General features: G+C 38.9%; 1 protein-coding gene across 1 annotated transcript; it reads right to left on the reverse strand.

Moving 5' to 3' along the window:
* Positions 1-1,790: 1,790 nt before the first annotated feature.
* On the reverse strand, positions 1,791-25,897 carry cusr (Copper-only SOD repeat protein). The gene is made up of 10 exons (XM_024260029.2): positions 25,721-25,897; positions 21,983-24,035; positions 21,264-21,363; positions 15,411-15,488; positions 14,350-14,448; positions 12,702-12,834; positions 12,500-12,614; positions 7,339-7,463; positions 3,884-3,964; positions 1,791-2,299 (listed from the first exon to the last, which is right to left on the reverse strand). The coding sequence occupies exons 1-10, from the start codon at positions 25,758-25,760 to the stop codon at positions 2,208-2,210; spliced, it is 2,916 nt and encodes a 971-aa protein (XP_024115797.1). The 5' UTR covers positions 25,761-25,897; the 3' UTR covers positions 1,791-2,207.
* Between the last annotated feature and the right edge of the window lie 448 nt (positions 25,898-26,345).

Consider the following 26,345-nt stretch of genomic DNA (forward strand, 5'->3'; position numbering starts at 1 on the left):
TGATTGGAACATCTTGCAGGATGGTATGCAGAGTTTCAGGATGGATCTTCACTGTAGACTGCATCGTCCATCTTCAGGGTTTACAGGGTTGGCTGTGGACGGATGCTGCATGACCAAAAATGATCCATAAATACATAAATATGAAATAATGCATGCACCGTCCTAAAAATTGTTTTACAAAAACTTTAAAAAATAAATCACTTGATTCATTAATTACCTGTCCCCCAGCGCAGAAACCTCAGCAGGTAGTTGGTCCTGCCAGAGAGCACCACTGGTGACCTTCAAACCAGCTTCCTCCTCATCATCACCTCCACATCGTCCTCTGGGGCCTCGGTGTCATCAGCACAGGAGCAGATACTGTGGAGGATGGCCCAAGCTGAGACAACCTACAATATATAAATTAAATATATAAATTAATAGAAATATATTCCAAGGAATATAAAAATGCTTAGTATTTTTTTTTTTTACAATCTTCTTAAACTCAGAAAAAGGTAGGTACTTATATTACAACCTGTAATGCAGTTGCTAGGTAAAAAAATTAAACCAGCTAAAGCTAACATATAAAAGAGTTTGAGTCTTTTTTCTTTCTTTATCTTTTAAGAGCGTTTGTAAACTGTACCTGCATTTGGTTTTGTCTCAGTCGGAATAATAGCAAGTTCCTGCGACGGCGATGGAACGAAGGATCTGCTCCAACTCTTCCAAAGGTAAAAATTTAATCAAATAACTCAGAAACATTTCCAGCTTCGCGCTTCACACGTTCAACGCGCGGTGGCTAAGCTACAGGAAATTAGCCAGCAAAGCTACACCAACTTGTATTTTGTTCAATTAAATGATAAAAAAATAATAAAGCAAGGCTAGACCGTCCAAATTTAAAGCCCTTAACATAGGATCTTCCCGCTCTATGAAGGACCCGGCCGTTGGCGACCGCGAAGGCCGCGGCATCGGAAGGAATTCAGACACAGCTCAAGAGACCAAAACAAACGCTGACGTCACGTCAGTGTCAGGATTTGATTGGCTGGATATCGATGTGCTCCTGGATCGACCACTTGCTCTGGTGACACCGTTTGGGCGAAGTTTTTCACTCCAAATTTTTTTATGTTGAATTTCTGACCCATCGAAATTTTAAGTCTCGAAATGAAAAACACTGTTTTTTTAAGATAGAAAATATTTTTGGGAGGATAAAATGTTGCTGTTTAAAAAGCAATGGTTAAAAAAATCAGAATAAAAATTCAGAAGTTAAAAAAATTCAGAATAAAAATTCAGGGGGAAAAAAAAAATTCAGGGTCTGATGGAACTTAAAAACTTCCATAGCCCCCATTTACATTTCCGTGGTCACATCAAGAAGCTCCGTGGAGTCTGGTGGAGATTTTCCAGCGTTCTCAGTCCTGCTACCGTAAGTATTGGATGAAACTCACACCAAAAATCCAGTGATGCTGATTTGACCACAGAAATGTGAACGGCGGCTCATTTGACTGCAGTCAATGTGAAGATACCATCTTCTCTTCTCCAGAACCTGAACTAGACACTAGGAACAGATGAGGGTTTAGTGCATGTGCAGCAGAGCTGTTGATGGAAAGAAGATCATTCATTCAAACAGAGTCTGTCCAAGACACTTTGATTGATTTAAAAGGAGAAATACTCGGAAATGAAAAAACTAAATGATTTCTTATTATGTTTGTTCTCTTTCAGAAGAAAAATGACACACAGACATGTTAGAAACTCTAAAAACAGGATTTTCATTGGAGGGAGACTTTAAAACTTTGTAACAGATCAAAGTCAAAGCCATCAGATCAAGGTACAACATTTGTGCCTTTATTTACAAGTTTAAATAAAAAACCTTTAAATCAAACAAAAGTAATGCATGAATAAGAACCCAGGAGGTATAAACCAGTAATTTGTGCCCAAGTCAACAGAAGTAAGAATTGGATCCAAAACCAAAAGCATCAAAGGTTCATGGAGAACAGAGCTGGTCTTATAGAAAATACCTCACTCAACATGTAAAATAAAAAAATGAAAGAGCTCAGTATGCTGTTGGAATATATACAAAGAAATACGTAACGTCTTTTCTGATGTCCACAACAACACTTCATAACCATATCTGTTCATCTTCCAAACCCGCCTGAAGCTACAGGGGGCTGGAGCTGTCACAGCCAGATTCAGATTTTACAATTAGTGTCCCTGTGTCTTGACTGGTGGTGCTTGTTTCTCTACGCTGTGGACGGCAGCAGGAAGGCAACAGAAAACATCAGAGCCAGAAGGAGCCGTCCCGGCAGCAGCAGGCCCGCACCTCCTGTAGACTCTGAAACACGGAGCAGAAGCAGAGTTACTGCTGTCCTCTAACAATTGTTGAAATGTAAAAATATAGCAGACAACCATGGCTTTCTTCACATAAACGGCAAAAACACATCAAAGATTCAATAGCGACGACAGTTTTTAAACCACTTTGCTTCTTGGTGTCTTTCTTTGACCCTTTGACACTGGAGCGCCAGTGTTTATGTTCTTTGATTTACTGTAACTTTTCCATCGTTCACACAATAATTGTGAGAATGTTTATAATCATTCACACTATAATGATTCTGTTGCTCCTCTACGTACGTTTTTTCAGCACGTAAAAACTCAATCTTTCTAGAAAAACTCAATCTCAAAACTCTCAATGATTTCTGCGATCTTTGTATCAAAATGTTCAGTTTGTTCCGGACATTACTGCTTGTATTTTTGGTATTCATAAATGTTATAGTTTTTGAAATATTGAGCAAAATATGCCCCATAGGAAATGAATGAGAAAGACTTCAAATGTTAAAATCTTAAATTTTAACAACAATATTTCAAAAATATTCACAGTTTTCATCTTTTATAATTTTTCTTCACCTTTCAGCTTATCCCTTCCAGGGTCCCCACAGTGTAACAGCCCCCACTGTTTCTCATCAGAGATTTGGCAGAGTTTTTACGCCGGATGCCCTTCCTGACACAACCCTGTACTTGAGGGGCACAGGGACCCAGTTAGGCAGCAGAGTCAAGGGTCTTGGACCCAATCTGGGTGGGGATCAGTGGACACCCCTGGGAATCGAACCCAGGGCTCCTGCGTACAAACCCTATACTTAGCCACTTAGCCCGCTGAACCACCCAGCCGCTCCATGTTCATATTTTATTGTAATTTAAAAAAAATTTGAGTTTACCAAATATTTTAGCAACATGCTAACACTTTCAGCTAATTTCTTATCTACTGAGGTTTTTTTCAACATGTTATCATTTTTGGATAATTGGATAAACTGGGGTCTTTATAGACATTTAAAGTTTAGCTTGTATTTTATCAACATGCTAATGTTTTTGACTAATTTAGTTTAGCTAGCAATGAGCTAGCTTTTTGGCTAATTTGACATCTACAAAGATCTTTCGGACTCATTTGGAGTTCAGCAAATTTTTAAGGAACACACTAAACATTTTTGCAAAATTGGCATGTATTAGGGGTTTTTAAGCAATTTTACAACAAATGTTTCAGAAATTTAGGTCAACTTCAGCACTCTTATGCTCTTTAACCAAACTTCCAGTCATTTTGCAAATAGCTTTTCTATTTTCAGCAAATCTCTTCAACACTTAAAGTAAATTGTGTCACCATTTTCAGCCAAAAGCTTCAGCATCTTCAGTGAATACATTCAGCAAAAAGTATTCACACTCGCATTATCGCAGGTAATGCAACTGTTCTAGTTCTAGTAGAGTCTCAGAGGGAAAAGGGTGTGAGCCGCTACTATAATTACCGTGGTAACGGTAGAAAAGTTACAGTATGTTAAAAATGTTCTTAAGTGTCACTGGTGACGCCTCAGGTGTCAAAGGGTTAAATTATTATGCTGTGGTAAAACTGTTGTGTGTAGCATGGAGCACTCACTTGTGCACACATCCGACTCCTTGAATACTCCCATGGCCGCGCTGGTTTTCACAGAGCTCAGCTGCTCTGCGCTGACCTCACCTGGAAGATGCAATGAGAGCAAATTCGACACATCTCTAACAAAAATATGAAGTTTTCCTCGTTAGATGATCATGCAGAGAGACAAGTGTGTCTCTGTAAGGACAAATTTAATTAAGAGCCCCCCCAACAAAGAAAAGGAACCCCTTTCATATAAGTAGGGGTAAAAGGGCCTCCAGACTGAAATAGTAAACTTTTTACCAGTGCGAGACTTCCAAGGACATGAAATCCTGTGCTATACTGTGAGAAACCCTTTACAGAAACCTCTCTGTTCACAATGGGACGGAGAAAGGGCAGAAAGGGAGATGCAGAGACATTCAACCCTGGCTTCAAGTTACTGAGCTATTTTTTCAGGTTTTGTGAAGATTTTCAATGCCTCTAATTGTTCATTGTCCCATTCTCCTCACTCCCCACCTGCTCAGCTTGCTTCTAGAAACCTGCAGTTTATGCTGACCGACAACATAACATTTTATCTCAAATATTGTCACGCTAAATAATCCCAATATGTTTCCATCACATTATATTCTAGAAGTCAAAATAAGACATACGATTAGTGATTACATTCAGGTCAGCTGACTCAACAAATATCTTCACAGTTTTGGTATTTCAGCAAAAAACAAACGCATTTCTAATATGTTTATCAAAAAAAGAGATTGCTCAATTAATTTAGCTCAAAACGTGTTCCAGACCCATTTAATGCACAGGGTTGAAGCTGTGCTTCACCAGATACAGTTCACGTCAAGCTTGAACACAGACTGACAACCAGATGGTTGAAGTCTGCAACTTTAATGCTAAAAGAGTCACGCGGACCAGTTTCTTACTGACCAAAACCCCAGAGCCACAAGCCTAACCTCAGTGTTTTATTTCATGTTTTTGTGGCCATTAAGCCAGTCGTTTGCAATCATTTTAGCTTCTTTTACATTTAACAGCTGCACATATAAGGTCCTTTTAAAATAAAGTACACTTTGTGTCAATTAAGATTCTCCTGCTGAACTAAAAATGTAAGAAAGTCAGATGTTGCCTTAATTATTATTATTATTAATTCGACAAGCTTTCATCCTTTTTATCATATCATTTATACATTTGGAAACATTGGTGTAAAATCCAAATGAGAAAAAATGAACATACATTAAAAAAAAACTATGAACAACTCTGAAAGTATCTTAAATCATCATTTTTGAATTACCTGACATGTTAAAACAAAATATTTAAAACTACAAGCCCATTTTGAAATCAAATCTACTGCATCTTTCTTCAAAACCAGAGAGCCACAATGGAGGGTTGGATGAGCCACAGTGGAGGGTTGGATGAGCCACAGTGGAGGGTTGGATGAGCCACAGTGGAGGGTTGGATGAGCCACAGTGGAGGGTTGGATCAGCCACATGTGGCTCTGGAGCCTCGGGTTGCAGACCTCTGGTTTGAACTTCTTTAACAAGTTCCTCTGATTGCAAAACAGATCCCAAAGATCAGCCCTTCACCGCTGTGGCCAACAAGACAAGTGAGGTGTTCTGAAATGCTGTGCCTGAAAGAGCTTTAGGACAAAAAGACTCCACCCTGGTGCCATCTGTGAACAGGACATTTCTTATCATGTAGTATCCTAGAAGGTCTTTTGTGTGTTTAAATAGATCTGCTTGTTGTTTGCGTCTCTGATTTCTCTGTGATGGATTTTCTTGTTTTGGGTGTGCCAGTCGAGTCTAGAAGACTCCACGGAAATTTACACAATTGTTTTGTTCCCATCTTGCACTTTTCAGGAGTGGGAGCTGGTGGCTGACAAATGGCGGCTGAAAATCGTTAGTCAAGAACCGGAACACCCCACACCTCTCCACAAGCGCCGCACATTTTGGTCTAAAAACACTCTTGTTTTTGGTCAGAAAAGGTTAAAATAGCTGGAGACCCGAGTACAGGGGTGTCAAACTCAATCACACAAGGGGCCAAAATCCAAACCCACCTCAGGTCACGGGCCGAGCAGGAGAAACATTTATTAAACACTCTAAAACTAAATTTTTAAACTTTAAAGCGTAACTTCTTAACATAATAATGAACTAGATATATAGCATTACCTGTGATAACGCTAGTGTGAATGCTGTAAACTGAATTTGGCTGCTGAAGATGATGAAATTGACAGCTAAAAACGATGAAGCGGATAGCTGAAAATACTGAAGCTGATAGCCAGCTCAAATATTACCCAATAGCCAAATAAGCCTAAAACACACCCAAAAAATTTTGTTAACCAAAACAGCTAGCACTTAGCTGAAAAATTAGCTAAGCTTCAAAATATCCCAAAACTGAAAAAAACCAAATTAGCTGAAATAGCTAGCATGTAGCTGAAATATTAGTTAAACTCCCAAATAGCCTAAAAAAAATCTTAGTAAATGAAAAAAATAGTCAAAAAATCCAGCAGAATGATTATTTTTTAAACTTTAAAACCATAACTTTTTAACATAATCATGAATAATAAAAATGCAGGAATATTATTCCAGAATAAATCAATTTAAACCTTAAATAACTTTCAATATTTTACTCTTCATAAAAACATATTTTGTAAAAATTATACAAGTTAGAAATGAGTGTAAGATAACATCGGAACATTAACAACAATAAAATAAGATGATCTGGAAGGCCGGATAGAATTACCTTGGCTATCTAAGATTTTTTTGTTTGTTTGTTTTTTAGACTTATTTGGCTATTTGCTAATATTTTATCTGGCTCAGCTTCAGCGTTTTGAGCGATTAATGTCAGCATCTTCAGCTATCAGCACTAGCATCTTCAACAAATTCAGCTTACAGCATTCTCACTAGAATTATCACAGGTCATTCTAGTATATATCTAGTTCATAATTATGTTAAAAAGTTATAGTTTTGTAGTTTTAGAGTGTTCACTAAATGTTTATCGTGTTCAGGTTGCAACCTAAAGTGTGTTTTGGATTTGTGTGATTGAGTTTGACACTCCTGATCTAAACCCTTTAACACCTGAGGCATCGCTGGTGACGCATAAGCACAAAATCTTTAACATACTGCAACTTTTCAACCGTTAACACGATAATTCCAGCAGATTGTGAAGGAATTATCGCGTTAACGGTTGAAAAGTTACAGTAAATCAAAGAACATACACACTAGAGCTCCAGTGTTAAAGGGTTACATGACTTGGTGCTTTAGAAAAAGCATACAAAGCTTCTGCTGATGATCATCATTATCTTAACTGAGAGGAGAAGATTCCAGATCTCTGAAAAAATCTCACGGAATTTTTTTAAACTTCAAGAATGTTTCTCAAACCAGCAGAATGTAAAGTATGTGTTGGATGTTACTCTACGCAAGTCGTTGTCTTAATTCACTACAAACAACACTATTTTAACAGTGGGGTTGCATATTGTTTCTCACCGGACACCATGTAGTTGACCCTCAGGCAGTCGCTGCCCTGAACAGTGAAGGGAGAGCCGGGCAGGATGGTGACTCTTGCTGTTTCCAGCTGGAGGACGTCTGCCACCCTTCTACGGAAATCAAACCTGAAATTTTCAAAAAAGGAGTCTTGATTATAACTCAGATAATGGAGAGTTTGACCTCAATCTTCTCACTTCAGTCAGATTTCATCTTTTTTTTCAAAATTAACAAGCTGTAAACTTGATATTTACTCCTTTGTGTGTTTGTCCTGTCTTTAGGACTCCACCTGTGTCACACTGTCAGGTGTGTTCTATTTCTGGACACACATTGGGCTGTTTCCAAAGCTGTAAAATAATCTCCACCAGATAATATCAAACATAAATACTGAAGGTGGCTGGCTCAAAGAGATTGTCATGAGAATTAAAGCATACAAAACCTAACGGGTCAGTGAAGTAGTAAGGAGTGGTGATTGTATCATGATTTCCTGTTTGGCATTGTTAGGCCATAATGTGATTGTTTCTAATCCTGAATCTATTTACACTTAGAAGGGATTTCTAAACGTATTTCTGTTACTGCTAGACAAACTCTCCTAACAAGACTCCATAACATGTTGTGTTAACTTGTTTATCACTAATGAGCTAGTCCTGACAGGAAGGCACAAACCAGTTTCTCAAGATGAACACAACATGTATGATCAGTTCTTGACAGGGAAAGGGAAATGTAGAAGGTAAGGAGGAAATGACTGACACGTCATTAAGCAAAAATGTGCTTTCAGAGGGAGCACAGGTGTGTCTTGTGGTTCCCTTGAGGCTCGTAGGATCCCCTCAAGGGACGTCATGAAGATGGAACGTACCATTGTGGTGCGGCTGGTAGGTCAAATCAAATCAACTTTATTTATAAAGTGCTTTAACAGACTGCTACAAAGAGCTGTACATTAGAGCACCAAGAACACTAATAGATAAAATATAAGCATAGAACAACTAAAAACAAGACAGTAAAACAGAGTTAAAACAGAGTAGAAACAAAGTAAAAGCAGTAAAAACAGAGTCTCAGTGAAGGTTCAAAGCTTGGCTGTAAAAATGTGTTTTAAGCATTGACGGTCTATGATTTAAAGCTTAGTTTTAAAAATGGACAAAGACGACGCATCACGAATGTTCAAAGGCAGAGTGTCCCAGCGCTTCAGGGCACAGATGGAGAAGGCTGGATCCCCTCTACACTTATATTCAAAGATTTAAAATCAAATACAAGAATCTTAAACTGAACCCTGAAACAAACAGCAGCCAGTGGAGGGAGGCCAGGATGGGTGTGATGTGTTCTCTTTTTCGTGCTCCAACCAGCATACGAGCAGCAGCGTTTTGAACCAGCTACAACCGTGAGAGAGAGGACTAACCCAGAATAAAAGAGTCCACACAATAATCCGCTGAGATGTAATGAAAGCGTGGATCACTGTCTCAAAGTCCTGCACAGTTCAAAATGGTTTCAGATAACCGCCTCAGGTGAAAAAGCTCCGTTCACTACAGAAGTGATGTGACGGTCAAGCTTAAAATCACTATCCAGGATAAAACCCAAATTTCTGACAAAGTGTTTAAAATGTGGAGCCAGGGGGCCCAGGTCCAGAGTAGAGGGGTCACAGCGGTCGCTAGGGCCAATCACCATCACCTCAGTTTATTCTCATTAAAACTCAAGAAGCTGATCTCCAAACAGGCTCTGATTTCATGTAAACATGACAGTAAGGAGCCGTCCTTGTGTAACGCAGTTTTAGAACTAGGCGCTCTGACATAGAAATGAAAAGACACTCCATGTTTCTGTATGATAGAGCCCAGGGGAAGAAGATAGAGGGAAAACAGAAGTGGTCCTAATATTGAGCCCTGTGGAACTCCAAAGGACAGTGGAGCTGTGTCTGAGGTAAATTTAGAAAGATTCACGCTCATGGTTCCGTCTGCCAGGTATGATTTAAACCAGGTGAGAGCGGCACCACCAACCCCCACCACATTTTGGAGCCTTGACAGGAGGATTTCGTGATCTGCTGTGCCAAAATTAGCAGATAAATCAAATAAAACAAGGATCACATGATCTCACATGTCAATTACTCGAAGAGTGTCCTTAAAGTGTAATATAAAGTATCTGTTAGGCTAATAGAAGTAAATCACACAGTTATGGCATACAGGTGATGCTGTCGTCCGGTGTCCTTATTCCACATTCTAGTTGTTAGTGAGATGTGAGTCCTGGCTCCATACTGACTGATAAGCGAGTGATAGTAAGACGCCCGTAGGATGTCCAGACAAACTACACTCTGATGGTCTAATTCCCTCATTTCTAACAGTCAGGCTAACAAGGAGCGCACACATTTCCTCTCCAGACTGAGCAGTCTACGACCTTAATCTTTTATGTGAGTTGTGAGTCAGATATTGTTGTCAATCGACCGACTGGGATAAATAAATCTTCAACAACACCTGAATGCCTCATATGAAATTAATCTAAATGAGAGGACAGCTACAGGTGCCTTTAGATTTGCCCTCTTATTTTTGAGACTTTTAGTTTGTTTTTATGTGTGTGTGTAAAATGATCACATTTTAATTTGTAGTGAAAGCCAAAGTTGCAGCGTAGCTGGCAGTGCGTTTCCTTTAGGCCCGTGTCCAGACTGCACCTGGAGCAGTTTTGTTCCATGGAATTGTCAAAGATAATGCAGACTTTTCTTTTCTCTGGTTTGGGTGAAACAGATGCCAGTTCCTTTGTATGAGCCTGCTGACAGTTTGCCAGGATATGACCCTTGCTATGTCTCTTTAGTCTGGATATTCCCTCGTTCTGCTTACGTGTTTGTCTCTCTCCTGACCCGTCACAGCAGACGGTCTTCCTCACAAAGTCTGGTTCTACAGGAGGTTTCCTGCTGTCCCTGCTGCTCTGTTCGTTCATAGGGAGTCTCCCTCTCTACAATTGCCTAATTGCTTACTTTGGATTACACAGAAAATTTGTTGTAATCTGTTGTTCTCTTATAGACTATAATTATAATTCAGTCAAAACAAGTTGTTTTACTGGAATATGTTGGGACAGAGATGGACCACAAAAATATTTTATTATTTAGAATGTGACCATCCCGATTAGTTTTGTTTAGCTTCACTAATTACTTTTTTGAAGTGAGATGCCCAACACTGCTTGTGAGTGGGTGTTTCATAAGAATCAAGTGTTATTTTTACCCCGCCGACCCCAGGAGGCTGGCCTGTAGGCAGTGACAGAGGAGCAGCATTGGGGAGGCAGCCTGCTGTTTTCACAGATAATATTAATAATAATAATAATAATAAAAAAATCTTTTAATTTTATTCTCGTTTTCGGGTCCAAGCGGGACAGTAAGTCCTCCAACTGGGTCACAGAGAGACAGAATCACCACAGATGTCATTCAGATGCATACGGAGTACCTTTTGTGCCATTATTCCACTCACTGTTCTGAGCATAAAACTTTAAAAATGTCGTTTAAAAAATAATTTTGTACATAAACCGAAAAATGCACTTGAAACTCAAAAATGTGTGCAAACAAAAGCACTTTTATTCAAGACAAATGATTTGTCTTCTGAGCTCGAAACAGAGCAGGGCACCGTGTTACAAATGTGCCACAAAAGCCAGCCAATCACAGACATGGACATGAAGGTTAACACTGATTGGTCAGAAATTCTTCCAATCAGCTTGAAAACTGATGGACTGTCTCATCTGTGATTGGCTGGGTTTTTTGTCACATTTATAATGAAAACTCCAGTGAAAACTGTTTTGAGTGTCGTGGTTGACTCGATCGATATCGGATGTTGTCCCCTTATCAGTATCAGATATTTCATTCGTTCTTATTATGATCAGCATTTTGTATTTCAAGCAGAAGACTAACATAAACAATTCAGTCAAGCTAGCTAGATGATCACAGATTCAGACTTCCGGGATCAATAACTCTTTTTTTAAACTGACAGCAAGTGTCTCTGTTGGTTTGTCTTAACACGAACAACAACCTCCAAAGGTATTCCAACAGAAAATGATAGAGTTTTGTTTCTTTTTAATGTGAAGCTCTTTGTCAGACAGAAGGCTAAACAGCAGCTGCTAACTGTGCTAAGCTAAGTGTTAGCTCCACAATTTAACTCCTTAGGACCCGAGCTGTCCTTTGATATGCCTGTTTTATTTCTCTGACAGAAAAATAACAGTTAAGAAAATTAACTTCTGTGGCAATAAAACTGAAAGTGATGTCTTAAGAACTTAAAAGAAGAAGCACATAATCTTAAAACACACACACACACACACAAAACGGAATAAATGGTTCTAATGATCAGCTAGTCATGAACACTCATGATCAAATTTCATGCTAAAACAAAATCATAATTTATCTTTAAGAATTCTAAATGAGGACAGGAATCACATTTGGTCAAAAATGCTCAATAGCTCTAAAGATATTAAAGCTAAAGTCACTAAACTTTATCACATGAATAACTATATTAGAAGTTATTTTTTTCCTAGTTTATATTTGCTCTATATTTACTTGTTAATTAAAGCTACTTCACAGAAATGTTCTATTTAAGTTTTACAACACAAATCTGTTTATTCAATTTGTTCATGTTTTAAATATGTTACAAAAGTATCAGATCGGGACTCAGTATCGGCAAATCCACAAAATCGAATGATTAGAACAGGATCAGGCCCAAAAAAACCTGATCAGGACATCTACAGAGCCACTACAGAGACAAACATCCTTGAACCGCCCCTGTCTACATGGTATTTTAACCCATAAGAACCTCGTTTAGCCTCGTTTCCACTGAGCGGTTCGGTCCAGTCCGGTATTTTGAGCGTCTCCATTGTTAAATGGACCAATTACCAGTTCTGAACCGAACCTCTAGGAAAGAAAATAAATCTGCAGTTGAGTGACATGTATGTATGAGTGTTTGTTTTTTAACAAAGTATTTGTCTTTTAGTCAAAGAAAAGCTAAGAGTTCTATAGCGTTTTCTTATCCCTTTATGAAATTAAAAATGTTTATGTTCTTTGATTTGTTTCACAATCTACTGGAATTAAAGTGTTAACGGTTGAAAACTTACAGTATGTTAAAAATGTTGTCTCATCAGGTGTTTAGTGTTAAATGACAGAGGATACAGTTCTGAGGAAATCAGTCCTGCGGTTTGACTGTAATAGACCCACCGGCTGAAGTTCGTGACATTGGGGAAGGTCTGCTCTGATGATGGGGAGTCTGGGAGGATGTCTGCGCATGCAACGATGGTGTCACCATCCTTTAGCACAAGAGATCTGTGCACAACTGGAGACATATTGAGGAGAACAGGTTTAAGATTTCAGACCAAAGCGAGACACTAGCACATTTGACTTTAACTCATGTCCTGTTCACCTGTGTTGTCCCCGGAGAGCTGGATGACGCTGTCGGAGAAGACCTGCCTCTGAGTCAGGCTCACATTGCCTTGTCTTGCAGATATTTCCCCCACCACACAACTCAGAGGGTTTTCCAAAGAGCAGCTGGAGCTCTGACAGAGGAATAAAAAAGAAAAAGGAAGTGATGTCGAAACTTACCATGAAAACAATGTGAGGTCCCAGAATTCAGCATTCCTTTGCTCGGAGGGAGCATGATTGGTTAAAGAACATGTCAATTATTTTGAAACATAGTTTAACTGAGAGCTGATAGACCAGGAGTGTCAAATTCAATCTCACAAGGGGCCACAATCCAAAACACACCTTAGGTCACGGGCCAAACAGGATACACATTTATTGAACACTCTAAAACTACATTTTTAAATTTTTTAAACTGTAACTTTTTAACATAATTATGAACTAGATATATAGCATTACCTGTGATAATGCTAGTGTGAATGCTGTAAGCTGAATTTGGGCAATGAAGATGCTGAAATTGATAGTTAAACACTCTGAAGCTGATTGACAGGTAAAATATTAGCTAAATGCGAAATTAGCCTACAAAAAATCAAACAAAATACTTAGATTAGCCACAACAGCTAGCATGTCGCTGTAAAAAATGGCTAAACTTTAAAATAGCCTGAAAAAAAATAATAAAAAAAGCCTAAATTAGCCAAAATAGCTTGTGTGTAAATATTAGCAGATAGCCAAATTAGCCAACAAAATAAACTTAGGTTAGCCAAAAAAGGCTAGCATGTAGCTGAAATATTGGCTGAATTCCAAAACAGCCTCAAAAAATAAGAAAATAAAAAAAGCCTAGATTAGCCAAAACAGCTAGCATCTAGCTGAAATATGAGCTAAACTTCAAAAATATCTTAAAAAATCTGGACTCAGAGTCTGGTCAAAGTGGCTGGATGAACTGGGATTTTTACTGTTGTCCTGATGAGAGAAGAAGGGCCAGCTGAGAATGGGGCGGAGCAAGAGAGACTCACAGAAACAGTTGCAGGGATCCTAACAGTGATGCTCTGCAGCACCTGCTGGATTCTCATTTGAATGGATATTTTTTAGGGCTGTGAATGTTGACGCCTTAACGCACGATTAATAGAACATAATTAAAATGTATCAACGACCTTAGCCATCCTGCTGATCAGCGTAAAAAAACTCTGTCTAAAATAAACGTAAACTTTTTTACATTCTTTGATTGAGATATTGATAAATTAGAGAGATATTATGGCATTTATTTGTACTTTTTTGGACAAAAGTTATCTTTTAGTTAAATAAGGTGAGGAATAAACGTCAATCTAACGGCTGTAATGCTGAGCAGCAGCAGTCCACCTGCTATAGGGGGTCTTATTTATATTATAATTATTTGCAGGTAATAAGTGGCTGGTAAATACTCTAAGTAAAAAAGAAAAAAAAGAAAAGAGGGGATTCATTGCGATTAATTTTTTCCAGATTTGCGATTAATTAGTTTATTTTGTTTTTACATTTTAATTCGATTCCCGGCCCTAATTTTTTTCCATATTCAAAACGTTGCCCTTCAATCTATGATCTTTTTGTACATATTTTTGCGTAAATACTTTGACTCCCCTGCTGACAGGGGAAATGTAGGTATCGATGTGTTGTCTCACCTTTGGTGGCATGTTGAAAGGATTGAATGTGCCTCCCACCGAGTCACACAGGGTCCCATTCATACGGTTGCTTCCAACGAACAATGACGCTTGAAGAAGCTTTAAGCATAAAAATATGAGTTTCAGCAAGAGTGTTACAAACAGTTAAATAGCAAATGTATTTAAGAAGGCGAATATATATGGAGCCAAATTGGGGCCACAAATATTTGAAACCCAAATAAAACCTTTGAAAAAAATACTTGTGTTTGGCCAAAAAAAAAAAAAAAAGTTCAATGTCCAAAACATTTTGCTATTCTATAATAAACTTAATTATTTTCAGCTTCAAATGTTCTGTTTTTTAGGTTTCAAAACAAAATGTTTTTTTTCTGTTTCAAATCTAAAAACCTACAAAATTGCACATTTGAAGCTGAATAGCAAAAAGTTTTGGATATTTTACATTTCTTTTTGGAAAAACACCAATATTTTTAAACCAAAATGTTTTAATTTGGTTTCAAATAATATTGACCCAAAATTGCTCCATAAATACATATTTACAGACACATGATAGTGCTGGTGTGTTTGAGAAGTGTGATGTGAATCAGTAATACATGTCTAATCAACCTTCAGGGTGTCAGTCACAAACTCCATCACAGATCTCAGTCAATCATTTTCATCTTTCATCTAATTAACCCTTTATATTCTTTGAATTACTGCAATATTTGCATTCTTAACACAATAATTCCAGCAGATTTTGAAGGAGAAAAGCGGCTTTTCTCCTTCAAAATCTGCTGGAATTATTGTGCTTATGGTTGAAAATTTACCAGATGTTAAAGATTTTGTGTTTAAGCATCACCAGAGACGCCTCAGGTGTTGAAGGGCTAAAAGACTACAGGGAATGCTTTGAAAATAGATCAGAGTGGGACTTTATACATCTTTTTTCATTGAAAATGTGTCTGTTTTTTTTTTGTTTTTATATCGTCTAAAACTTTAGATCCCGTTTTTTACTTCTTGGATTCAAATGTATTCAAATATTCTTTTCATCTAAACAAATTGTAAACATGAAATGGTATGATGTTACTTACATTTGCTCTTGTAGATGCTTGAAGATTCACATCCAGTGTAACATCGCTGTAGCTTCCATCAGCAAACATCTGCTGCCGCTACAAGAGAAGAAAAAACTATTTATGATTTCAACTAAATTTCTCTGGTATAGTGTGGCTAAGTCAACTTTAGTGAAAATCATCACTCCAGACTTAGATTTAAGTACAGTGACTATGTTTCTGCTTTAACTATAGTTGAATGACACGTTAGCAGCACTCTCATCTTGTCCTTTAATAAATACTTTGGAGGTGTTCTGAGCTCTCATCCATGGATGCAGCATGGGGCTCACTGTAGGGCTTCTGGAGGGCAGCTGACAAAGACAGCTGTTTCCATGGTGAGCCATGGTTCAAGGAGCCTGCATGGACCACTGTCCTGCAGACAGATGCTATGCTAAGCTAAGCTAAGGATCTGGCCCTTGTTTCCACTCACAAGCAGAATCCATTTGTTCTCTGACCACCAGCAAATGCAGAAGAAAATGTCCTGTTTCTGTGGCAGAAAATCTAAAGTAGGGGAGAGTCAGGTAAGTTGAGCCACTTTTTACTGATGTGATCCTGGAGGTTATGAAAAGTGAGCAGAATTTAAACATATATCGTTATTTCAGGACGTCTCCTCTCAAATGAAACTATCAGAATGTTTCTGTGACAAAGAAGCTCAAAGTAATAACGTTTCAAAAAAAGTTCTCCTTCGGCTCAACCTGCCCCAGGTCTAGGGTAAGGAGGTAAATGGAGTCATATAACTTTTAAAATGTAAAAATCTGCATATTGTGCAAACAAACAAACCTTTTTAGCAATTTCAGGCTTCTGAGAACAAATCAACAGATATTTTCCACAAAAAAACATAAAAATTGTTTAATTCAGTTAAAAAAAACCTTTGGGTCAAAACAACTATTCAATATTTCAACTGTCTAAGTTACAGAGGAGTGTGAACCGTTGCTCCATCCTCGCACTTCCTCCGCCCTGATGAGGTTGAGGTTCATTTTCTTTGAATGCAGATGTGGGTTTCTCACTGCACGGTTTCTCTAATTCTTCTAAGAAATCTGGCACTCACTTAGTTGTCTCCAGGGCTCTCAGCTAGGCCAAGATAATGATGGCTCCTGCATTTGGATGCTCATTTTACAATGGTAAAGTCATCAAATATCCGATCTGAGACAGCTGGGTCACTTTCTTCATCACAGGAACTCTCATTGCTAAGAGTATCTTCAAATGGGATGACAACATCACTGTCCTCAGAGCTGCTCTCCACTCCAAAATTTGTCCATGTTTGTCTCCTCTTCCATAGTCCTTACATTTGGATGGTTCTTTTTCCCTTTTGACTTATTTTTCATTTCTTCATGGACTCTCTCAGTTACCTGCTTTTCAGGTGCATCAGTCAAGACTCTTGTCTTCACATGTTTTACATTTGTTGGTTTCCTGGGCAGCTGTTTTTTGGGTGGGGAATGTAGATGTCCAGCATGATTGGGGTCACTTGGTGAACCAAATGCGTGTGCAGGGCCTGGTGAAGTTAGCTCTGCTGGAAGAGACGTTAGAACTACTGGTGCATCACCATCCTGGTGATGGGACCATGACTGGCTCAAGCTGCATGGGAGAAGACGGCGTTGTTGTACGGGAAAATCCCAATGGTTCTGAATCCTGTATGGTCAGCAAGCTCCTCCTCCACCTCCTCAGAGAAGACCTTCTTCACTTCTGCAGTACCACAGAACCCTGTCGTTCTCTTCGTTTTTCCAAAGCATGTGTTGCTTTTTCATGCACCTCATCAATGTTTACCTGCCAATATTTCTTTTCTTTTGCACTGATCTGATGAACTTTCCTCCTTTGACATCACTGGCTGTTCTCTCAACCTCTTTATTAGTTCAAATCCAGGATGTGCAAACTATTTAATATATTTCGAGTCAGAATTAAAAATTTGAAGTTTGCTTAACTTTTATGTGAGTTAGAAAAACTGAAAATTGAAAGTAAGACAAACTTAAAAGCATAACTGAAAATGCTGAGTTTAAGTGCTCAACTTGAAACTCTCCTGAAGTTTGTTGCCTTACAATTTTGAGTTTGCCCAACTTTTCTTTTTTTACAGTGACCTCACTCTGCCCTAACCTTTGTAATTTTACTGCAAGGATTAAAATCTACACACAAGAAAAAATGTTTACAAGTTTTCAAAAGTAAGAAAACAGTTACATTGATTATTTCAGAGTAAAGTGAAAGAAGTCAGTTGGAGAACTTGGAGTTGCTTTGCTCCATCTCTAACCTTCTAAAAAGAACTGTAAGAAATGCACACATCAAAACCCAAGTTACTGAAGCGTCAGTTATAGTTGATATAAATAGGTATATGCAGAGTGCTGATTTGAGTTATTTATTACCATAGACCAGGGGTGTCAAACTCAATCACACATGGGGCCAAAATCCAAAACACATCTTAGGTCTCGAGCCGAACAGGATTAACATTTATTGAACACTCTAAAACTACATTTTAAAAACTACAAAACCATAATTTTTTAACTTATTTGTGAACTATATACCAACTGTTATAATGCTAGTGTGAATGCTGTAAGCTGAATTTGGCCTCTGAAGATGATAGCTGAAATCACTGGAGCTAATAGCTGAAAACGCTGAAAATATCAGCTAAATGCCAGAGTAGCATAAAAAACTTAAACAAAAACTAGGTCAGCCAAAATGTAGCTGAAATATTAACTAAACTCCAAATGAGCCTAAAAAAATCTTTTAAACTTTAAAATCGCAACTTTTTAACATAAATATGAATAATAAAAAGGCAGGAATATTATTCCAGAATAAATCAACTTAAACCTTAAATAACAAAAATAAAATAACACTAAAATAAGACGATCTGGAGGGCCAGATCCTGCACAGTACATTACAATCATAAAAACAATTTAAAACAACAAAACGTAAAATCGTATTTAAAAATAAATTAAAATTAACATAATCAAAATCAGCTAGGCAGATACTAGAACACGATAGTGGAGGAACAGTTCAGCTTTAAAACTCTCCAAAAGTGTGACCTCTCTAATAGCCAGTGGCAACTGATTCCACAGTTTAGGAGCCAGCACAGCAAAGGCACGATCTCCTCAGAACTTACATTTGGTTCTCAGAACCAGTAACAAGCATTGGTCTGCAGAGCGGAAAGACTTACAGGGAGAATATTTTAAAATCAGATCAGAGAGGTAAGACAGTGCCATACCTGCCTGTGATTTAAAAGCAAAGACAAGAATTTTCATAAAAATCAGGTATTGTACTAGCAGCCAGTTCAAAGAGACCAGGACTGGGGTCATGTGATCAAACTTCTAAGCATCACATTTAAATCTGACTGCTGTGTTTTGCACCAGCTACAGTCTGGCTAGTGAGGCCTTGGGCAACCCGGCAAACAAGGAACAGCAGGAATTCAGCCTGGACAACACAAAGGCGTGGGTCACTCTTTTAAGGTTTGACTTGGATATGAAGGACTTAATCCTAACCAAACATTGTAACTGGAAAAAGCAGGACCTGGTTACTGCATTTATTTGAAGGTCCAGTTTCAGGGCAGCATCAAGTTTCACTCCCAAGTTAGAAACCACAGACTTTTCAAAGGGAGCGAGAGAGAGGAGATCCAGACCATGATCCTGACGCCCACCAGGGGAAAACACAACTTCTGTCTTGGTCTCATCGAGAAAGAAAATTAGCCAACATCCACATCTCGACTTTAATGAAGCATTCAGTCAGTGCCGTAACTGAGCGGTCGGGACCTTTGTGTATGGGGACATAAATTTGGGAGTCATCAGCATAAAGATGGAAATCCACCTTATGTTTCCGAAGCATTGGAGAATGTAAATAGAAATGAGTTACCATTAAGTCAGGTTTGTGGATTAAGAGTAAAAACTGAAGCTGGGTTAAACCTGTTGGAGAGATCATCAAATCTCTTCTGATCTGTAAACGAGACTATGAGCTCAGTCACCAACCATATATCTTAGTTTCCTCTTATTAAAACCAAACCCACACACTCTGTTCCAACGTTTGATGCCAACAATCTTCTCTGAATCCAGTGATTGAGTCTTTTCAAGAGAAGAGAGTGATCAGGTCAGACTTTAATGAATGCGAGTGAGAGAAGCAGAGGTAGTGAGGAAGTGATGGAGAAGTGCAGAGAGACAGATGGTGGTCAACATTCCAAAAGAATGAAAATGGGAGTGATGAGGACATTTCTCCAGAAAAGAGAGGGTGTAGTGACGTATAGGAGTGGAGAAAGACAGCTGCAAAGTTGTGGCTAAGGGAGGTCTAGCCTCAAAGCCTAAGATGGTGATGTGTTCAGACTCTTGTGGTGAAGATGATTAGAAGGACAATGGCAGAGTGGAGGATAAAGTGGTGAAAGTTAAAAAAGGAAGAGTGCTGTGTGGCCTTTAGGAAGGAACAGACTTTGAGAGATCAGGAGGTTCTCTCAGATGATCGGACAGTTCCAACAAAAATGATCAGGGAGACTGGAAATTAATGTACTTGGAGTGTCATCTGTAATCAAGAGAGCACATTGGTTGACTTGGTGGTGAAATGAAGACAGTTAAAAGTGTGTTTGAAAAATGGAAAACTGAAAGGACGTAAATTCACAAACAGGAGCACCTGGAGATGCTGACCAGGTGATGGTATAGGTGGCAAATGCCAAACAAACTGCAAACCGAACGCACTGTGAACTTTTGCCAAGTAGAAACTGGGTGTGTTAACAATGAGGTAAGTGAGTATCATGTTTCCTGACAGCCAATTGTAGCTAACGTTGTTTTACTAACGAGCCAGTAGGCACAAAGAGATGGAAGAAGTTTCAGAAACAGAGTTCAGGTTAGCTCAATGGCAAGTTGACATTTTCTATCTGGAGACATGAAAACTGCTATAAATTCTTTGAGGTCAAAGGCAATGTTGAGGAGAATGTGTATGTTCAAGAGCACAAGCAAAAAATAAATTCAGATGTATACCAGACCAGTTTTCTGAGATTTGAAGTTATTTTTAACCCTTTAACACGTCTTATTCTTTGAATGATCACAACTGTTTAACTTTTTACACAATGAATGTAACTCCATTGAATCCTGAAGCTCAGAAAAGCTGCTGGTATGTAACACTTCACGGCCTTAAAGGTAGTTGGTCTTGACAACATACATGTGGAGTGTTTAGTATTGATGTTTCTGACTGGGCTGTTAGAAAGGGACTTGGAGAGTGAGAGGATTTCTGAGGAATAAAGGAGGAATGTTCTGGTTCCATTTTTAAGAAGAAGAGTGACATTCAGAGTTGTGGAAACTACAGAGGAATAAAGCTGAATAATGTAAGGGAAAGATTAACTTAACCAAGGCTAATGTCAGAAGTCAAGACTTGTCAGCAACAGTTTGCCAAAGAAGAATAGTATGGATTTTTGAGAGCTACGTCCCACATAAAATTGGTTAAAACTCAGTAAGTAAAACCAGAATTCATACATCTGGATTACACACAACCAGCTCAGTGGCCTTGTGATAGTGTGTCTGCCCTGAGACTTGAAGGTTGTGAGTTTAAATCCCGGCAGAGCCAATGACTCTGAAAAGGGTCACAGAGCCTCCCTGCTTGACACTCAGGATTAGGGGTTTGGATTGGTGGATTGGGGGTTAAACCACCAAATGGTTCACGAGTGCGACTGTGTCTGCAGCTCACCGCTCCCCCAGGGGATGGGGCAAATGCTGAGAACAAATTTCACACATCTAGGAGTGTGACAACTAATGGGACTTTAACTTTTACACACTATACATGCACAGTGGATTTTTAAGAAAATTTAAGTATTTTAAGTACGCCTTATGTTCCAAAAAGTATTATTAGTTAAGAACACTTTCTCTGTCACTGACTCACCAGTTGGACTGTTCCAGCTACCGAACCATTGAAAACAGCCTTGGAAGTGATCAGTTGTCCTCCTGTGCTTGTATTTGCTATGATGTCCGCACACCTCAGTCTGTACAAAAACACAGAAGAACTCAAAATAAGTAAAACACTACAGATCCTACAAGGACATTTTTTTCTACTATCATTTTTACAAGCTCAGGGGCCTAATGGTAGAGTGTCTACCCTTAGAGGGGGAAGTTGTATGTTCAAATCCACAACTGGCTAAGAATAAAGTTTGACTTGATTTGATATACCAAAGACTTTGAAAATATGATCCATTGTCTTTCTGCTTGAAACTCAGCATTGGGGGTTGGATTGGGGGGCTAAACCCTCAGCAGCTCCCCACTCCCCCAGGGGATGGGTCAAATGCAGAGGACACATTTTTGCACACCCTCATGTGTGACAACTACAAGGGTCTTAAATTTAGAGATTATAGATTATCTTTGACTCAAAACACATAATATGAAGGTAATATGATAGTTTGTGGGACACTTTGCATCAATGCCCTTAACAAACCAACAAAGTTCTGACCATAGATGAGGTGAGGAGTTTTGCTTCTTCAAAGGCATCAGTGAGCCTTACTTCTTAGGTTCAAAGGAACATGTGATCATCTTGAATGTGACAATGGTGTCTACTTCTTTCTTTCATTCTTTACAGTAGTAGAAAATATAAATGAAATGACGTCTTACCTTGTTGAATTGGTGTGATGAATGACCAGAGACCTCCCAACGATGCTGTAAGGTCCAGTAAGTGGCATGCTTGGGTCCTCGTAGACTGCATCAAAGCTGGTTCTCCCAGTCAACATCCCAAACTTCCCACTGATGTCGCCTACCTCGTATTGGTCTACACTACCCACACCAGGTAAAGGAGAATTTGAAACATTCCAAGCTAATGGGTTGAAATGTCCTAGGATGTCTGCGTTTGAACAGGGGCTAGCGCTGCCAGGTATGAGGGGCAACATGTGGACATGATATCCTCCAGCTATTGAGCCCAGATTTTTCAAGGACACTTGTATGGTTGTGGGACCTTGTGGCACAGCCTGAGAGAATTGCACCAGACCATCAAACGACCCAGGACCAGACCATTTACCTAAGATAGCTTTGGGAACCCTCACTTCTGTAACATTTGCACAAGCAATTCTTGGTGCTCCTCTTCCTGCTTCATGAATGACTACAGAGCGACCAATTATTCCTGGCACCCAGGAAGTGACATCAGTGAAGAAGTGTTTTGAGGCCACACCCCCTACATTTGCACTAAGATCAATGGTGCTATGTTTGCTGGCAAGGTCTCCTACCTCACAGCTTAATGGAGTCGAAGGGCCGCAGTTGGCAGCATAATTGCTGTCGATTGTGATTTGGAAAGGATTCCAATGACCTCCTGTTGTGGTGCAGCGCTTTTCATCATCATCCCTTTCTGAACTGATGGGGAAGATATGAACGTGCCAGTTGTGGTTCTGGGTTTGTGTCTTTGTAGGATTTCCATACGCAAGATCCACAAAGATAGATACATCTGAAAGAGGATTATTTACTAGCTGTGTGAACCAAACCTCGCCAACCACAGGACTCTGAAACATGGCTTTGCCTACAGTAACCTCACCAGGATAGCCTATACTGGCACATGCAAATCTCGCATTATCTGTTTGGTTGTGAATCACAACAGAGCGACCTACGATGCTATTCAGCCCAAATAAAGGCAGATTAAAATCTGTGAATGTTTTCGAGAACTCGTTTTTATCTTTTAGAGACTCATGCTTGGTGCTGAGGTCTCCCATCTCATACTTGTCATGTGTGGATCCTGGCCCCTTTGGGTAGGATTGGCTTGTTGTGTCAATTCCAAATGGATTCCAGTGACCACCAACATTATCATTTGAACACAAGCTTGATCCAACTGAATTTGGTACAGGAAATTGGTGAACATGGTATGGGCCAACTCTATTGTCCAAGTTTGTGAGGTTCACTGTAATACTAGTCAGATCAAATGGTGAAGCCTGAAAGAAGCTGAAGTACCCCTTAATCCCTTTCATGTTCACCGTGGCCCTCACCTGCTTTCCAGGAAGGTTGTAAATCTGGGCACACTTGTACGTTGACCCAATTCTGTACAGCAGAAATTTGTGGGAGGAGTTGAAGGAATGAAGATCTAGTCGCGAAGGAAGCCCAACTTTTACCACCCCTAGATCTATCAAAGCTGTAGGAGCTCCATTTCCAAGAAGGACGTCACAACTTGGAGCTGTGCTTAGAGATCCAAAAAGAGTGACATTGGTTTGTGAAGTGCTCGAGTCAACTGTTGTTAGGTCTGTAAGCAGCCTGGGATTGGCATTGTTCATATTAAGTCGTATATAAATGTTTCCTGAAATTGAGTCAGTGAACCTGGCCTGTAGAGTTGAGGTTGTTTGACTTTGACTCACAACTGTGCACACTTTGGTACCATTACATGTCTGCAAAGACAGCGAAAGGTCATCCAGATTTGATCTTTGCCCAAAGAGAAGTGACATGTTAATGGGGCTATTTATTGAGGGATCTGCCTGAAAGGTGAAGATACTGGGGCCGATGTTTGCCTCAGAACAAGCATCCCTGAAGTGGCCGTACATGACAGGAAACTCACTTAGGGAAAAGTTAAGTGAACCACAGGATCCAGCACCAGAGATGTTAACAAGAGCTGTCTGAGAGGTTGAGTTAAAACTCACGAGACCTGTGACCCCATCCATGTTCAGAGGTGCCACAAAATCAGCACAGGTAGCAGAACCTGAAGAGAAGGAAGAAAAATGAGTATTCTAGTTATTATGCTCAAGTACATGCAGCAAAATGGAAGTTTTTCAAAATAAAAAATTCTACTTCGGCTTTTTCACCTGCAGAACTGAGAGGTGTTTGCACCAAGTGTTTATCAATCATTGAAGTCGAGATTTTAAAGTCTTTTTGTCTCTAACATTTAAGGGAGTTGAACAATGTTAAACATAGCCTTCTTTGTATTTGTTTTAAGTAATAATCAATCTTATCTTTCTGCAATAATTAATACTTATTAGGTATAATTAAAAAATGGTAAAGTACTGAAGTATAAACAGTAAAAAAGGAATAACATATTTTCATTGACTCAACCAGCACCAAAGCTGTGTTTTATAGTCAAAACAAAGGGTGAGATTTTTCAAGTCCGCTGGGTGATGAAGTCACGGGGTTGCCGGAGCCTATCCCAACTACATTTAGGTGAAGGTGAAGAACATCCTGAAGGGTTTTCCCATCCATTGCAGGCTGACACAAAGACTAAACAACACCTCACACTCACATTTACACCTAAGGGGCAATTTAGAATCACAGATCAACCTTTGAAGGGATTTGAGGTGTTGAAGGAAGCTGGAGTGACCAGTAAAAGAGCCACAGGACACCAGGACAATTTCAACTGGAGCTGTGATCAATCTAATGACAGGTTTTTTTAAACCAATGCAGTCTCTTACATTAAAATTAAGACTGTAACCTTACAGCAAACAGCAGCATATTTAGATTCCTGAAACAAGCTTCCATCATGTCTTTAGCTCAACAGATATTCAATGGAGTATTGAAGTATTAGGTTGTAAAACACTAAAACACTAAAACCCTTCTCTGTATTAGTTCTTCAGAACATGTTTCATAGCAAGAACTCCTTTTGAGTCACTCTATCTTTGTGAAATGTAAAACAAAAAGTGAAGGCTTTTTAAAATGCTTTTTCCTTTAATCTAAAATTGTAGACTTTCTTTTTGTACCCCTGCTAATGGAAGGGAGTATATGTTCTATGATATACAGTAATAATTCATGACGTTGAGATGACTCTAATTATTAAAATGTAAAGACAGCTAGTAAGATCCAAAGAGCTGCATTTAAGTTAATTGTGGATTTAGTTTGAAAGAACGTTTTTAGCAGTAGCATGATGATATAAACGAATTTTTAAGTGCCAAGATAAACTAGTTGGAAAATACTTAAGAGTAGAACATAAAAGATTTGGTGATTTCATTCAATTATTGTTAATAAAAACAACAGGATTACAAAAGCTGCTTGATGAATCAGAAGAATAAAACCTCAATATCTCAGAACTTCTCTGCCTGAGCCTGTTAGACAGCATTCTCTACCATTTCTTTGGTAAAGTTATCCCAATTTCCACCTTAGCTATGACACAATGGAATAAACTTAAGAACTAAACCACTGATAGAACTACTACTTACTTGGTCTTCAGCAGTGTCCTTAATCATTTTAATACAAAAGTACACATGTGAATCTTTAAGCATAGATGTGTGCCCACTTTAGCAACCCAAAGGTTTCTAAGAACTAACAGGTTTCAAAGTCAGGAATCATTAAATAGAATAGTAAATGATTAAACTGTCAGCTTAAACATTAAAGCTCAAACTGCAGGAATATTGATAATGTTGATGTGACCACATGCAGTAAGATTTAAGAAAAACTCACCAATCACTACAAACAGCAGAGCAGCTATGAGAAGGCACATTGTGGCAGCTGTGACCAACAGACCAGAGGAGGCAGGACTCTTTGAAAAAAACCGGTTGGGTAAAACGCATCAAAGTTCACAGGCAGCAAAATGATAGTCTGGATGTCTCAGTGTGCTCTCCCAAAATCATGGGATGTGTGAGAGGTTTGCAGAGGAGGACAGCCTCCTTTATGCTTTTGGATTTTTTTCTGCTCGCCTGTGATTGGCCACCAGGGAGAGGAGTTGGAGGCGGGAGGGGGGAGGAGGAAGCGTTTAGCAGCTGAATGAGAGGAGGTGCAGTGTGCACTTACTGGACAACGAAAGCAGCTTTTAATCAAAACAAACTTGTGCTTAGTTTAGCAAAACCTTTTTCAAGCTTTTTGAAGAGTTTGCCGAGTTGAAAGTAAATTGGATTTTTATTGTTGTTTCCAGATGAGAAGGAAAACTGACAAAAACTAGAAAAGTTACATGGCCTGCATAACGTGTGAATGTTTTTTGCTGAATGTAGTTGCTGAAGATCCTAAAGCTTTTTGCTGAAAATGATGACAGATTTTACTTCAATGCTGAAGGGATTTGCTGAAAATACAAAAGCTATTTGCAAAATGT

This window comes from Oryzias melastigma, linkage group LG24 (assembly GCF_002922805.2).
Source record: "Oryzias melastigma strain HK-1 linkage group LG24, ASM292280v2, whole genome shotgun sequence".
Lineage (NCBI taxonomy): Eukaryota > Metazoa > Chordata > Actinopteri > Beloniformes > Adrianichthyidae > Oryzias > Oryzias melastigma.

Bases quoted from the DNA above. Each gene is read 5' to 3' on its own strand.
- cusr (XM_024260029.2), bottom strand. From the start codon at position 25,760: ATGTGCCTTCTCATAGCTGCTCTGCTGTTTGTAGTGATTG. The intron at 15,489-21,263 runs GTGAGTCAGTGA...CTTCTCTTGTAG, and splicing joins TAGCTGGAACAGTCCAACTG to CGGCAGCAGATGTTTGCTGA. The intron at 7,464-12,499 runs GTGGGTCTATTA...TGAAAATTTCAG, and splicing joins AATGTCACGAACTTCAGCCG to GTTTGATTTCCGTAGAAGGG.